The following is a 16852-nucleotide window of genomic DNA, read 5'->3' as shown; positions in this document are numbered from 1 at the left end:
TATGGCACCAAATATGGCAGTACACCCTCATTCGTAAAGCCAAGGTTTTGTGTTTCAAGGGAAATTATTCTTGTATTAGTTTTTATTGCCTCTAATAATTTTGAGTGATTTGGGATTTGTGCAGTTAAATAAATAAGAAAAGCTGTTTTTAGTGTGGCTCTGCTAAGCTACCTATGATTGAGAGGACATGGGGGTTCTCCACTCCTGTGTGGTTGCCAAGTGTTCCCTATAACAATCCTCCCTTCCCACTAATCAAGACATTCATTTTATTACTATCAAGTGCAAAACATGCATATTAAACCCAGACACTCAAGATACAGACAGTCAGCAGAGATAAAGTGACCTGTTAATTTAGTTATGCTCTAAAAGAGCATGAAGGAATATTCTAGATTAAAAGTTAATTCTACAACTATAACTACAAAACATATGTGGGCCAAAATATACCATGACCTATATTATTTACTTGAAGTATTACCTAAAATTCTAAATAATATTAAATTTCAAAATATTTGTATTTTTTTAATATAATGAATTTTACAACATGTTTTTAACATGCATATTCTCTTGAAATGTATTTTTTTGTACTTATTATAATTTCTAATATTCTTTTTATTAAACCTTTTTAATAATAATAGCAAACAAATTGCGAAAACAATCATTTTACTTCATTAAGGAATTTCTGGAATGCAAATGAATAGGCCACTTATGTGACCACTTATGAATAGACTCACTTTATGAATAGGTCTTTGAATCATTGATTCACACGATTCGTTTAAAACGCGGATTCATTCAGAAACTAAACACTACTGTGCTGCTCACAGACACACAACAATTCTGCTGTGACTTCATAGGTAACATTTTCATTGGCAAAATTGAACAAAAACACACAATATTGTGTTTAAAACATAACGCAATATTAACTTCTTATTTACTGAACTGTTGTTTAAAATCACATTTGCAATCGTGTTCTTCGTGACAAAAACAGCGCTCGTGTGATATTGCTTATTTTATGATATAAATATTAGACAAAACCTCATACTCGGGCATTTTTTTTGCCTCAATATCTTGAATTTTGGGGCATAACTGCATTTATGGAGTTGTTGCCCTACAGGTCTGGGGGCGTGGCCAGTGCCTTAACTGAGTTAAAATATTTTAGTCGAGTTATTTTTTCATAACTAATTAATTAAGTTAACTGGTCAAACTGACAGCCCTAATATATATATATAAATATATATATAATTTTGACCCACATATGCATTTTGTGGTTCTATAATACAGGTACATAATGTGGCATAATATTTACAATATTTTCAGACGATATTTTCTCTCACAACCGACTACAGTATAAATGTGGAATAATATATAAACACAACTATATACTAGTGTTTAATCCAAAGGAAAATGATGGGGAAATATCTAGTATTTGTGTGGTCAAGACAACTAAAAAATGGATCGTATTTACAGAAAAGGTACTCAGATGCATCAGTGTTTTCTAACAATTGGTGAGTATCTCAATATCTTCTCAGTCCTTTAGTCTGCTTTCACCTGGGCACAATGCCTCCTGATTGAGCTGTGCTCCTGTCAGTCGCTCTCCTATGTTCCCACAGTACAGAAGAGAACGCATGGGCCATTTCTGGTAAAGAAGACACAAGTCCATCACTTTGATCTTTCACCATGTAAATACTCAAGATAATTGAATCCTTAACAAAAACCTAGAATAATGTTGCAATGATGTAAAACTGTGATGTATAGCACTATATATCTATATTTAACATTTTATTTCTGACAGTGTTCTCCATTAGATATTGGCCTAATATTAATCAACTTTCACCTTCACAGGATGCAGGTACTCTGCTCTCTGCAGGATGGTATGGTCCCCCAACATCCCACCCTGGTCCAGGGTTTCAGTCAGGTGGGCGATATAGTTAGTGGCCAGGACCAGGACGTCCAGTTTGGAGAGTTTTGTGTCTGGAGGGACGGAGGGTAAAGCAGCTTGCAGGCTGTGGAAGGCTTGTCTAAGGTTCCGAACACGACTCCTCTCTCTCGCTGCATTCTCAGGAGAGTTTTGGGTCTTACATGCCCTGGACGGAGTTATCGGTCCAGACCTTACCTAACACAATAAAAAAGGAATGAGGGAAAACTTCTTACTATGTTTTGTGAGCCTTTAGAGGTGGGTCCCACTTTATATTAGGCATCTTCAATTACTAGTTGTATCAAACTGCTAGTTGTATCAAAAAAGGGTTACACTTTATTTTACAGTACATGTACTTACAGTATTACAGTGTAATTAATTACCCAAGAAAGCACTGGTATAAAGTAGCTACATGGGTTAAGGTTAGGTTTAGGGGTAGGTTCAGGCTTAGTGACTAGTTATTACCCAGTTATAGTAATTGCTAATAAGTACATAGTACATGTGGAAAAGGACTGTAAAAAGAAGTGCTATCCAAAAAAGATGAATTGTTAGGTACAATGTATTGTGTTCATGTGGGATTGCAAAACACTTTTGCTGCTCCTGCGGTGGAATATGTAGGTTAGGGACAGGTTTAGTGGTATGGGTTAAGTCAACAGTGTAATTACAGATGTATTTACTTTAATTATAGCCGTAATTATGTGCATGTGTTTTAAAAATATAAGTACAATGTAAATACCTTTATCTACACAATAAGTGCATTGTACACTTAAAGTACACCCCCCACAAAGTTATAAATCAAACAAAGATTAATGGAGTATATTTTAAAAGAAAATGCTATTTCAGTTCATGTTTAATTCAATGTGTTTTCTGTTTATTTGTAATTGTTTGTGAAATTTGCTAGCAATTCCAGAGTAAAAAATTGTTTCCACACTATTTTTTAGTGTATAAAATTATACATTTAAATGTTAGTAAATGGTATTTAAATATACTTAATATAAAGTGGTTTAGAAATATTTTATATGAGGTTCAAAAGAGACCACTAATGAAAAAGCTTCTACTCTGCCTTTTTCATTGTAATACAAACTTTTTTATTATAAATTATATTAACAGCAAAAATCTCAAGTGAAAAGTTACAAATGTTGTAAGTATTTAATAGCTGTACAATGATTTTTTAAAATTTATTAACATTATTTATAATTTATATTTATTATTTGTTAATATTTTTTAGAATAATAGTTATTAATATAAAAAAAAAAACATTCAATTGAACTAATTTGGGACTAATTTTGAAAACATACAATCATTTCAATATGTGAAAAGCCATGATATTCTCTTTTGATGCACAACTCATGATCTCTCGTTACTCTTTATAACCGAACATTTTAAATCCTTTTGAGCGCAAACCACTTCTTCCTTCACTCACCCACTTCTTTGGCTCTCGATGTGTTGCCTGTTTCACGCATGGTTGTGTCCATCTCTGCGTCCGCACACTCTTTCCTCCCATCTCCCTCCTCTCCTGTGCCACATCCTCTTCCAGCGCTCGCTCTGCCATGAGAACCACCGCCGAGACCACCGAACCAGTGAGTAAATGACAGCATTTGAGCGTTTCCTTCGAAATGCTTGAAGGGGTTCGGCCCTCTCCTCCACCCAAAGGCCCAATGTCCACCCCGCTCGGCTCCATCCCCTCCCTCTGCCTTATCTGGTGAGGTAATGTGGGGATCTTCAAGCGGTACGTTATCTCTCGCCCTGCCTCCCACGGGTGCTCACTGCCAAGGGAGCGGACTCAGGAGAGTTGCATGGTGTCCCCAGACAGGTCGGCAACAGCGGAGGGTCTTGGGAAATGTGGAGAGGTCTCTCGCAGCTGCGGACCCACAGCAGACGCAACCTTGACCCCTCGGGCTGCTGGGACGACGTGACCTAAACAATGCAAAGTTACTATGTCAGCTGTCAGCTTGATGGGTGTTGATCAGACTGCTTGGGACATGCTTGTCAAGGATATCTGGATAAAGAGATGTGATGTTGTTGTGCGAAAAACATGAAATATTGCTGTTCGTTGGGAACTGTGATGTATACAAGAACACAACAACAGGAATTAGAAGGACATGGCTATATAAAAAACAAAGTTTGATATGCTTAACTGCTACTGGCTGACAAAACATCACATATTTGAAGAGAAAACAGGAAAATAGAACAAAGTTCCTCTGTACTTGCACAATTTTTTGAACTATGCATTGAGACCTTTACAAAAAAGTTCTGTCTAGTCTAATATTCAAAATACTAGCTACTTATTAAAAGGAAATGTTTTTGCTCAGAGGTTGCTCTCTTATAGCCTACAGTCTGTTCATTGACATATTATGCGCACAACAGTTACAACCTCCAATCAGATTGCTTGACAGTAACATATTGTTTCAGTCAGACTATTTAAGACTGAATTTAAAGGATTAGTTAAACCAAAAATTTTAATTATGTCATCATTTACTCACCCCCTTGTTGTTCAAATCTGTAAGACTTCTGTTTATCTTTGGAACTCAAATGAAATTTTTTTTTTTAATATTGCCTCAACATTTGTACAAAAGATTTCTATTTCCAAACAAATGTTTTTTTTTTGAACGGTCTCTTCATCAGAAATCCTGGAAAATGTGTAAAAACATTAAAATAATACTGAGGTGCTAAACCATTCAGGGCTTTATAAGTAATAAGCAAGATTTTAAAATCTATACAATGTTTAATAGGTAGCCAGTGCAGTGTTGACAGAACCGGGCTGATATGGTCATACTTCCTGGTTCTAGTAAGAACTCTAGCTGCTGCATTTTGGACCAGCTGGAGTTTGTTTATTAAGCGTGCAGAACAACCTTTATGTGAACAACAGAACAACAATAATGTAACACTGAAGACTGACGTAATCGCTGCTAAAATTGAGCTTTGCCATAACAGGAATAAATTACATTTTAAAATGTATTACAGTTAAAAAAAAACTGTTATTTCAGATTGTAGATTCAGATTCAAATCGTAAAAAAAAATGACACCGTGAAAGTAATCCATATGAATTGGGGTAATTGTTTAACTCTTTTCAAGCTGTGTTTAATGGTTAAACTACTATGAAAGTGAAACAGTTAATCTGTTCAACTTGCAAAAATATATTTGCAGTTTGGTTAAATGCTCAAGTGTGTTGTATGTGTGTGTTTACAGGAAGAAGTGGTGGAAATAGAATATGTTGAGAAGTTCACAGCCCCGCAGCCAGAGGAGTGTATCATGCATGATGACTGGATCAGCTCGGTGGAGGCAGATTCTGAATGGTGCGTTTCATGCAAAACTAAACTAAAGTCACAATCAATTTGCTTGGACAGTTTTGTGGCTGATATATAAAATTATTTCCTCTGCCCGAATCCCAGGATCCTCACAGGCTCTTATGATAAGACTGCACGGATTTGGTCTATGGAAGGGAAGGCAGTGATGACTGTAGCTGGACACACTGATGTTGTGAAGGATGTAGCCTGGGTGAAGAGAGGTTAGAATCTTTTCAGTATGAGATGCCTAATGTAATTTGTATGAATCTGATGAGTGTTAATCTGAGAGCTAATGATGCATGAGGTTTCTGAATTTGTCAGTTCTTTTTCTGTTTGGTGGTTCTGTGGCTTCTAGATGGTCTGAGCTCTCTGCTCCTGACCGCATCTCTGGATCAAACAATCATGTTATGGGAGTGGAATTCCGAACGGAACAAAGTGAAGGCCCGACACTGTTGCCGTGGACACGCGGGAAGTGTAGACACAGTTGCTGTCGACCCCACTAGGACGAAGGTTTGTGTGTTTGCTACTCTTTCTGTCTGTTTGTCTTTTCTAATGTTAACATCATGCATTTAGTTTGCTAGACATACTGTGTGTATGTCTAATGTTTTGTTTTCTCTTCAGTTTTGCAGTGGCTCATGGGACAAAATGCTTAAGATATGGTCAGCAGGTATGTTTTCTTTAGAACATTCAATGAGATGTTTAATTCAGAAAGATAAAAGATAAACATCCACCTTCAAAAAAAGAAAGCAATGAAATTGTCAAGTAATTCTTTAGAAAAAAGCTGACTTGTATTATTGTTGTCCTCAGTGCCAACAGAGGAAGAGGATGAGATCGAGGAACCCAACAGGCCTCGCAAAAAACAGAAAACAGAGCAGATGGCGCTCACGCGGGTTGGTATCTATGCATGTTCTTGACACAAGGACTCTTGTTATTAATTAACACTTTGCAGTTTTATAAATTCTTGTTATTCTGCTCTAGACTCCCCTCATGACTTTCTCTGGTCATAATGAGGCAGTGTCCTCTGTGCTCTGGATGGACGCTGAGGAGCTGTGCAGTGCATCATGGGATCACACCATCCGTCTATGGGATGCAGAGACTGGTGGACAGAAGAATACAATAGTGAGTGACACCAGTTCATCATAGAAATATAGTATTAGATCCATTTGTTTTTGTTTGAAAGTGATTAAATTTTTTTCCCCTCTAAGAACATATTTCAGTTCTCTAGTGTCTGCATTGTGTCACAGATGTGGACAGGAGAGCATAATCAAATGTTATTTATGAACTATTTATAAATCATAATAATAATTGTAATTATTGTTGTTGTTGTTTCTAAATAATTTATAAATAACATATTAAAGGTTACATGTATTTTATAAATTATTTAGAAATAATAATTATAAACAACAGTTTATGCTTATTATTGATACATTTTTTTTCCATTTTTACTTATAACTTAGTCTTTTTTACTTATTTATAAATAATAATTTGAATAATAATACTACTACTAATTATTATAAAAAAAAATTAATAATTATTATAATTATTGTAATGGGTGGGGCTTCTAGACAAGTGAAGTGTGTAGTTTTTGCACCACTGGTGTCACCAATCATAAAATATAAATAATGTTTTCATACTGGTTTCTGAAATGTTCCCCTTCTGCCACTGGACAGACAAACGGAAAGTTGTACACCATTGGTTTAGCCACTGTTGATCTGTTGGGCTGATCACCGTGTTTTCTGCTTACTACTAGTCTCTGCATATTAAGTTGGGTCAGGAGAATGTATTTTAAGAAGTGAAAAATATACACGCATTACCTTTAAGGACTGTTGGGTTTACAGACTGATGTTCTTGCATTGCAGACGGGCAGTAAGGTTTTCAACTGTATCTCGTACTCTCCACTGTGTCGCCGTCTGGCCTCGGGCACCACCGACAGACATGTGCGTCTATGGGACCCAAGATCTAAAGGTGACTATCAGAGATCCCATATAATGATGCCCTTTCATACTAAGTTATCGTCATTGCTCATATCTCTCGTTTTGTACAGACGGCTCTCTAGTTCTCTTGTCTCTAACGTCCCATAACGGTTGGGTGATGGCAGTCAGGTGGTCTCCATCTCACGAGCATCAGCTGGTGTCCGGATCTCTAGATAATGTGGTCAAACTGTGGGACACAAGGAGGTGTGCGACTTACAGATACATTATAACCCAACACCATCCTGTTCCCACATGTCTGTCCCTAACAGTCCTGGTTTCTTCTTTACAGCTGTAAAGCTCCACTGTATGATCTTGCTGCCCATGAAGACAAAGTAATGTGCGTTGACTGGACAGAGAATGGGGTATGACAAACCATTCAAATATTTGTCTGTTTTACTGGCGCTGTTAAATACGCCAAGAAATCAAATGGGTTGTTCACATCAAAATGAATATTCTGTGCGATAAACATTTTAATTGTAGACAAACTTTGATGTTAACTTGGGAAAGCCTAGCCTGAAAGTTTAAAATACTTCCAAAATTTTTAAAAAGATGGCATGATAGGGCATGATAGCATGATTTAACACACTGCTAGCATGTTTTATGTCATCAGTAGCATGTTGTATAGCGTGATTTATCACACTGCTAGCATGACCTAGGACTGCTTGTATGATTTAGCACAATGTTAGCATATCTCTAGCATGATTTAGCACACTGCTAGCATGTTTTATGTCATAAGTAGCATGTTGTATAGCGGGATTCATCACACTGGTAGCATGACTTAGGACTGCTTGTATGATTTAGCACAATGCTAGCATATCTCTAGCATGATTTAGCACACTGCTAGCATGTTTGGGACCGATAAAATGTGCTCTAGAATGGCAATGTCTTGTCTCCCTAAGATATGAATAGCGCTTGTTTCCTCCTGGCAATTTCTATAGTCACAATAAAACAATTTGTTGGTTTGCACACCTAACAATTGTTTATGGTAAAATGCCCAGAATATGTTATTTTGAAAGTATTTAATTAGGCATAGTACAAGGCAATGGTTCTCAACCAGGGTCCTCAACAAATTCCCAGTAAGTCAGAAAATTGTTTACGATTTACTTATTTTAACATGATCTTAATTAAAATGTTAATAACACTAAATATTGAAATGACATAATAGTTTTGAGTTTGTGTTTTTATTACAACCAGAAGTACTTGTCAGCTTAGATATGAGGGCCTTTAAATATTGTCTTGGAAAAAGAGGGTCAAAAAGGTTGAGAACCATTAGTCTGTAAGGATTTGTCCTATACCTACTTCCCGTTTCAATAGAAAACCGAACCATTTCATGGGATCTTTAAAAGTGAGTAAACTTGAAGTATATTTCTGTGGATTTATCACAGTTTCTTTTCTCTGTCTGCTTTCGTTTCTAGCTGATTTTGAGTGGAGGAGCAGATAACAAACTCTACACATACAGATACTCGGCATGCGTCTCGGATGCAGGAGCGTAGAACAGTCTTCTCTGGTGCCAGTTGTCCTTTTACTTCGGAATCGTCTTGGGAACATAAGCAACATCAACTTTTGCTTCATAACCAACAACAAACTTTTACTTTATGAACCAGCTACAAACATACAACAAAACCTCACAGCCTTACGAGAGACAAACACATAGTTCATGAACAAATTGCTGTGCAAATCATGTGTAAAGCTATTCTTATGTACATTGTCACATTCAGTTCATTGGAGTGCTTTACATATGAATGAATGGTTTCAAGAATCATTTGCTCTAATTTGATGAGCTTCTGTTTAATGAATTAGGCTTAATTGTCTCATCCAACCTCATTCAGTGTGACAGTTTACATAACGGGTTTACCGATGATTTACACACAAATCAATAAGTTCTGCTCATGTTTTATGAGTAAGGCACATATAGTCTTATGTTTTTGTTCACAGTGATATTCAGTGTTTAATGCTCAATACAGCATCTGAAACCAGTCACGTGTCAGTTTTTACTTTACAGTTTGTTGCCTTTTCATAACAAATCTTAAAAGTTAAAATTGTTCAATTGTTGGTTAGTTGTGTGGTAAATTGCGAAGAGCAGGGTAGTTTTAATCATTTTGAATTTGAATTTGAATTTTGTTTGTACTTTCACGCATAACGTCCTGACTTTAAATATGATACTGTTCCAGATAATGTTGATCTCGGGACTGTATAGAAGTGAAATAAATTCTAAATTACAGTTAAAATGGAGGATGTGTTTTATTTCGCGCCAGTTCGAGAGCGGTCAGTGAACGTCCAGCCGGCAGGTGGCGCTAGAGTTCTGGGTTGGTTTACATTTCTCAACCAGTTTATCCGTAGAGACAGAGCCTGCTGGACATGGCCACCGCAGCAGTGACGTCCTAACATATCCTGCAATTTTTATATTAAAATGTGTTAAACCACCACTGAATTCACGACAGGAATGGGGAAGAAAGATAAGATTGATCGAGGTAAGATGGATGCCATGCTTTAGAAATAAACACAATTTAATCAAAGTTTGATGGACCATGCAAGATGTTCTGTTATCTACCGTGTTTAACTAATGCAGCAGAAACCATTACAAAGGCATTATGGTTTAAAGATAACCATGAGCTTATTTCTGTTCTAAAGTAATATCATATAAACACTATGGTATACATACAATCTAAACAGACTCTTAAATCAGGAGTGCTCAATCCTGTTCTTCCATTCCCTTGTGAAAATGAAATGCCATTACTTATATTGCACTTAAAGTGAATATATTATAAAGGTGTATTGTGTGTGTGTGTGATTTTTATATTAAAATGTGTTAAACCACCACTGAATTCACGACAGGAATGGGGAAGAAAGATAAGATTGATCGAGGTAAGATGGATGCCATGCTTTAGAAATAAACACAATTTAATCAAAGTTTGATGGACCATGCAAGATGTTCTGTTATCTACCGTGTTTAACTAATGCAGCAGAAACCATTACAAAGGCATTATGGTTTAAAGATAACCATGAGCTTATTTCTGTTCTAAAGTAATATCATATAAACACTATGGTATACATACAATCTAAACAGACTCTTAAATCAGGAGTGCTCAATCCTGTTCGTCCATTCCCTTGTGAAAATGAAATGCCATTACTTATATTGCACTTAAAGTGAATATATTATAAAGGTGTATTGTGTGTGTGTGTGTGTGTATATATATATATATATATACACTAATAAAGAACATACTTGCTGATAATATAGTTGTAATAAAATAAAATGGCACTTAAGGGTGCTTAAAGAAAGTACACCTTCATGAATGTATGAAAAAGTACACTTTGCAATAATGTCCAATGAAAAGTTTTACTTTGCATCTGTAATCATTATATTTTGATGATCTTTTGTCATGCTTTGAAGAAGTACACTTATTTTGATGTGTTCAGTACAACGTACTAAAGCCCATGTGAAGTACTTGATTACAAGTTTTTGATATTACATTTAAAGTTATTTTAAATGTACTAAATTGTACTATAATTGCAAATGTGTAATTAAAATGTAATTACAATTGATGACACAAGTTTCAACAGAAATGACATTTTAGTTTACTGTTAATGCTTGTCAGTGCATTCAGCAGTACATTTTAATCCTATTTCAGTGACAGTATTAGTAATTATGAAATTACATAGAAATACTTGGGTGGGTTCAATTAAAGGCGTTTAATAAAAAATAATTGTCAAAAAACATTACATTCACAGTCGTGCTTAAGAGTATTCTTAAGTATATTATTTACATTATAGACACTCTTTGTAAAATTATGTTAAAGTGTAGATCCGGATATTGTTTCTAAATGCTATTAACTTAAACTATTGCTAAAAACACCTGACCAGCGAGGTCTTTATGTTCTTTTTTTGGAACTCGCAGACAAGGTTTGAGCTATAACCGGATCAGAAAGTGTTTTTTTCTTCTTTTTTTTCACTTTAGATAAAAAGTCCAAGAAACGTTATTATGATGAGGAAGAGGATGATGAAGAGGTGATGGGCAGTGAGGCTGTTCCAGCAGCTGCTGGGAAGCAGGTGGATGAATCTAGCACTAAACTGGATGAGTATGGAGCCAAAGACTACAGACTACAGATGCTTCTCAAGAATGACCACACTTCCCGGCCCCTATGGGTGGTAAGACTAAAGATCCTTGATTTATTAGGCAGTTACAACAGAAGCTACGACTATCCCATTATGTATGTGTTTGACTGTTGTAGGCTCCTGATGGTCACATCTTCCTAGAGGCTTTCTCTCCCGTGTATAAATACGCTCAGGACTTCCTGGTGGCCATATCAGAGCCGGTGTGCAGACCTACCCATGCGCACGAGTACAAGCTGACGGCTTATTCTCTATACGCCGCTGTGAGCGTCGGCCTGCAGACCTCTGACATCATAGAGTACCTGCAGAAACTCAGCAGGACCTCTGTGCCAGACGGCATAGTGCAGTTTATTAAGGTGTGTGTGTGTGTGTGCTGGAAGTGAAGACCGTGTGAACCATGATTGTGGGAACCACTCCATACTCTTAAACCAATGCGCTTGCACATACACACTCAAAAAAAGTGTGTATTGCAACTCTTTGTTGAATTGCATGTTTCTCATTTGCAAGTCGCTTTAGATAAAAGTATCTGCTAAATTCATAAATGTTATGTACATTTAAAAAAATATATATATTTTTTTTATATATCAAAGCCACTCTTTTACTCTCTCTGTTCTCCTGCAGTTGTGCACAGTGAGCTACGGTAAAGTCAAACTGGTCCTGAAACACAACAGGTCAGTTCATTCTACATAGATTCCTCTTTCTTTACTTCTTACTAAAGAAAGGTTAAATAATTAGTTATGTATGAGCACGTTGTGTATTGAATATTACATATCGCTTATGGTCTATTGAATGTTTTAGATGTTAGTTCTGACATCTGGTGGTGTTTTGAGCATAGCAGATAGTATTTAGATAAGAGGAAGTCGGGCGTTGTTTGGCTAGGGATACTCTTTGGATTCAGCTGAACTTGGATGTGAAGCGTTAGCTTTGAATCTTAAGATTGCATGTACTTGATTCAGAAGCATGAATGTAAATTTAATGGTGAAATTTAATTGTTGATTGTGGACTACGGTTTGGTAAGATTTTTGTGAAATGTTTTTTAAAAGCGTGTCATGTGCTCCCTAAGGCTGCATTTATTTTATCAAAAATACAGTAAAAACAGTACTATTGAAATATTACAGTTTAAAAGTAACCGTTTTCTATTTTGATATTTTTTAAAAATGCTATTTTTCAGTCTTAACTGTCATATGATCCTTCAGAAATCATTTTACGATACTAATCTGATGCTTAAACACTTAGTGGAGGATGAATATTTTTGTGGAAACTGTTTTTTTCTTTATTTCAGGATCGTTTAATAAATGGAAAGTTAAAAACAGCATTAATTTGAAATATATATTTTTTGTAACATTGTAGATGTCTTTATTGCCACATTTGTGACCCTGGAGCACAAAACTAGTCTTAAGTTGCTGGGGTATATTTGTAGCAATAGCCAAAAATACATTTTATGGGTCAAAATTATTGATTTTTCTTTTATGCCAAAAATCATTAGGATATTAAGTAAAGATCATGTTCCATTAAGATATTTTGTAAATGTTCTACTATAAATATATCAAAACTTAATTTTTGATTAGTAATATGCATTGCTAAGAACTTCATTTGGACAACTTTAAAGGCGATTTTCTCAATATTTTGTTTTTTTTACACTGTCAGATTCCAGATTTCAAATAGTTGTATCTCGGCCAAATATTGTCCTATCCTAACAAGCTTATTTATTCAGCTTTCAGGTGTTGTATAAATCTCAATTTCGAAAAATTGACCCTTATAACTGGTTTTGTGGTCCAGGGTCACATTTGATCAGTTTAATGCATCCTTGACTTGCTATGTAAAAGTATAAAAATTGTACTGACCACAAACTTTTTGGTGAGTTCATAAAAACTAGACACTGCAACAACTACATGGCATTAATAGTGCAGATGGTTAAGTTTGTGTGTGTGTGTGTGTGTTGAGAACAGGTACTTTGTGGAGAGTGCGTTCCCTGATGTCATTCAGAGGCTCTTACAGGACACAGTGATTCGGGACTGTCGTCTTCGGTCTGCTGAGGGTGAGGAGACTGACCTCATCACTGAGACCATCTCTAGCAAATCTGCAGTAAGTATGAGCACAAAACATGTTGTCTAGGTGGAAACATTAAGACACTTACAGTGGAGCAAAACTAAGGCTCATTTCTGGTACCATCGTCCTGTCCAGATCTCAAAGTCTCAGCAGGACAATGGTGGTCCATCCACCTCCCAGCCTGCAGACGGGCAGCGCACAGGAAATCAGGTGCCAGAGGACATCTTCAGTTACTACGAGCAGATGGACAAAGAGGAGGAGGAGGAGGAGGAAGAGACACAAACAGTGTCTTTTGAGATCCGTCAGGTGTGTGAATGAGAATGTTACTTCATTGTGAGTTTAGGGTTAATTTACCTTGCCTGTTCCTCTGACAGGCTTGGTTTAGTTCAAATGGTTATTCAGTGAAGATTTCATGCACAGTAATCTAATTGTTTCTTCCTATTAGTGCTGGCACTTGTTAGGAAATGATAGAGGAGCTTCAGAAACGTTGCATTCAGTTGGAATATCCTCTCCTGGCTGAATATGATTTCCGTAAATGACACGGTGAACCCAGACATCAACATGGACCTGAAGCCCACTGCTGTGCTGAGACCATATCAGGAAAAGAGTCTAAGGAAGATGTTTGGGAACGGCAGAGCTCGATCTGGAGTCATCGTCCTGCCTTGTGGTAAATAATCTCTTAACTTATGTACAGTGTTTGAATCATTTCTTCCCAGAAGCATTTGATGCCTAGTCTTGGACTGTAGGGTGTCAGACAAGGCTTTGGAAAATGTAATTAGACAATTTAGTAATGATATTTGGGAAGAGTAATGAAATCATATGAAATGAGTCATTTCATACTATTTTCCATCAATGCCCTCACTGCAACAATTATGATATAGACTTTACTGAAATGTAGTAGTTTTTAGAATTTTAACAGATTTTATGTAAGTAAATTTATAATTAATATATTATTTTGAATGTATAATTGTTACATTGATTCCTTAATTTTAATTTATTTTTTAAAAATTTGGTTTTATACCTTTATAATTTTTTATATAAATTTTTTTTGGTTATAAAAAAATATATATATTTTTTAATAATTGCTGGAAATTGTACAGTTATTATAATTACTCTTAAAACTCCAAGACAGCTATAATATCATAAATATCATAATATCATTCACAGCGAGTCATTGTTTAACCAACTGTTTAAGTTTACAAAGCATTAAAAAATGTACAATATCAAAGAATTTAAGACTACATTACCAGAGCAACTAGGGTTTAGAAGCTCTTTGAATGTTGTTATTATTGAGATAAATTGAAATGAATCTACATTGAGGTCTTTTGTTATTTTACTGTTCTGTCCCACAGGTGCTGGAAAGTCACTGGTGGGCGTCACTGCTGCCTGCACAGTGCGTAAGCGCTGTCTGGTGTTGGGAAACTCCTCTGTGTCAGTGGAAGAGTGGAAGGCTCAGTTTAAGATGTGGTCCACCATTGATGACTCCCAGATCTGCTGTTTCACTTCAGATGCAAAAGACAAACCCATCGGCTGCTCGGTTGCCATTAGTACTTATTCTATGCTGGGCCACACCACCAAACGCTCATGGGAGGCTGAGAGGGTCATGGAGTGGATGAAAAGTCAGGAGTGGGGGCTCATTATACTAGATGAGGTGCACACAATCCCAGGTAGGTTTAGTGTGTGAACATCACACACCATAACTGCAACTTGATAAAATATCAAGTGAGAAATCGTGTCATCAAATTTTTTTTTTGGCCTCATTTCACACTAGTTAGCTCCACCCACCGTGAAATTTCAGTAATTTCAAGACAGATGACCAATTGTAATTCAGTGTGCAGATATTACAAAGACATCACTGCTGTGACATCACTACTGTTTTCTCCCTATCTTTCCAAACCGCGACAAACGCCAGTCTCCCTTCTCTGCAGAATGCGATACATCCGCTCAACCAATCACAGCGCACCATTCCACGCATTGTAAACAGTAACTGACAAGCTACACAGATGAATCGCCTTCGATTATGAACGTGATATTGTGTAGCTTGTCAGTGATCTATGGCTGTGTATTAAATGCCGCTCCATCTGAAAGCACGTGATGGAGATTTACTACTAATCACAGAACCAGCTTTACTGACGATGTGCATGACAATCACATGCAATTTATCGTGCAGCCCTAAAAAAAAAAGAATAATTTTGATGGCATTGAACCTGTGGTGGTTTCTGCGGTGGGGAAGAAACGTAGGCTGTTAATAAGATTAGTATTGACCAAGTTCAGAGGCTGTCATGTGGATCAACTTACTTTGTTGTGTATTTACTTGTTGTTGTGTAATTGTGTATTTACAACAGTTTCAATATGAAAAATAACTTTTATATTGATTCAAGGGATTTATTGCATTTTGGGAAAAAAATTATCTGTTTTTATAATAAATCTTTAAAAAACAAAATCTGGATTTGAATTTAGAATGTTATTATAACCTAAAGATGCTATGTGAAAGTTTGAAACAGAAAATAGTGCTTTTCATCTAGCCACTTTCTTGGTAAAGAAAACAGATTTTTACTCAAATTAATCTAAATGGATTTATAGCATTTTGGAACCAAACTCTTCATATATGAAAGTGACGTGACATGTGGTCAAGTATGGTGACCCATACTCGGAATTAGTGCTCTGCATTTAACCCATCCAAAGTGCACACACACAGCAGTGAACACACAACCCGCAACCTTTGGGTTACAAGTCCGACTCTCTAACCATTCGGCCACGACTTCCCCATACGTGGTTTAATCCATGGGTAGTTTCTGAAGAGGCGGAAATCACTTTCTATTAGGGCTGGGTTTTGACACAAATTTCATGATTAGATTCGATTCTCATTCACAACCTTGCGATTCGATTCAACATCGATTATTTTGGATATATAGCAGGTACAGTACATGCCAAATTTTCTCAAGGAAAAAAAAATCTCTCGACTAAGGTTGTAAAATATACACGAGAGTCAGTTGGTACAACATTACTATAATATTGAAGGTTAAAATTGATTGATTTGTTAAATTACACTTAATGAAGTTTTTAAAATAATGAAGTTACAATTACATAATAATATTTCCACTTCAATTGTTTTTTTTTAAAATATAAACATAATGGTGGCTGTCATAAAAACTTGATGGATTTATTCAAACATAAATTAAACATTGAAGAACAGTAACATTTATAATGAATATGTTATATGGTGCATATATTTAGCAAAATGCCCGTCTTTACAGTTTATTTTTCTATTTGACTAATGATTTTATGGTCACCGAATATGTTTGTTTCTGAGGTAAATGTGACGTTACGTGACATTGTTTACAAGCCGTTATATTGACATCTTTGCACGGCTGAAACACTGATTGAGCGATTACATGAGAGAGGATACGGATTGTAAAGTTGTACTCTTTCTTTTAACTTACCTTCGGATGTTTAGTCATGTTTATTTTGTGCTGAAACTGGTATTAATGTGGAGGAGATGATCAGTTCACGTGCGC

The 16852-nt window shown here is 36.1% G+C and overlaps 3 protein-coding genes across 3 annotated transcripts in view; 2 read left to right on the top strand and 1 right to left on the bottom strand.

The window, feature by feature from the left end:
• Window positions 1–1298: 1298 nt before the first annotated feature.
• Window positions 1299–3464, bottom strand: tcf23 (transcription factor 23). The gene is made up of 3 exons (XM_016266977.1): window positions 3336–3464; window positions 1832–2110; window positions 1299–1633 (listed from the first exon to the last, which is right to left on the bottom strand). Exons 1-3 carry the CDS (start codon window positions 3462–3464, stop codon window positions 1523–1525), a joined length of 519 nt encoding a protein of 172 aa, XP_016122463.1. The 3' UTR covers window positions 1299–1522.
• On the top strand, window positions 3463–9400 carry LOC107581420 (ribosome biogenesis protein wdr12-like). The gene is made up of 11 exons (XM_016266976.1): window positions 3463–3492; window positions 5102–5208; window positions 5305–5420; window positions 5555–5709; window positions 5821–5866; window positions 6007–6089; window positions 6178–6318; window positions 7059–7164; window positions 7244–7376; window positions 7462–7534; window positions 8588–9400. Exons 1-11 carry the CDS (start codon window positions 3463–3465, stop codon window positions 8663–8665), a joined length of 1068 nt encoding a protein of 355 aa, XP_016122462.1. The 3' UTR covers window positions 8666–9400.
• A 608-nt stretch (window positions 9401–10008) lies between these two features.
• The window catches only part of LOC107581348 (TFIIH basal transcription factor complex helicase XPB subunit-like), a 22506-nt gene continuing 15662 nt past the window's right edge, over window positions 10009–16852 (top strand). The window contains 9 exon segments of the mRNA XM_016266873.1: window positions 10009–10037; window positions 11131–11321; window positions 11405–11641; window positions 11907–11956; window positions 13235–13370; window positions 13470–13640; window positions 13796–13867; window positions 13869–14001; window positions 14687–15001. Of these exon segments, the coding sequence (XP_016122359.1) occupies window positions 10010–10037; window positions 11131–11321; window positions 11405–11641; window positions 11907–11956; window positions 13235–13370; window positions 13470–13640; window positions 13796–13867; window positions 13869–14001; window positions 14687–15001 (1333 nt within the window). The 5' untranslated portion in view covers window position 10009.

Source organism: Sinocyclocheilus grahami, unplaced genomic scaffold, assembly GCF_001515645.1.
Source record: "Sinocyclocheilus grahami isolate Dianchi unplaced genomic scaffold, SAMN03320097.WGS_v1.1 scaffold34.1, whole genome shotgun sequence".
In the NCBI taxonomy this organism is placed as follows: domain Eukaryota; kingdom Metazoa; phylum Chordata; class Actinopteri; order Cypriniformes; family Cyprinidae; genus Sinocyclocheilus; species Sinocyclocheilus grahami.
Note: the sequence above shows the minus strand (reverse complement) of the source record. Positions and strands in the feature narration are given on the sequence as shown.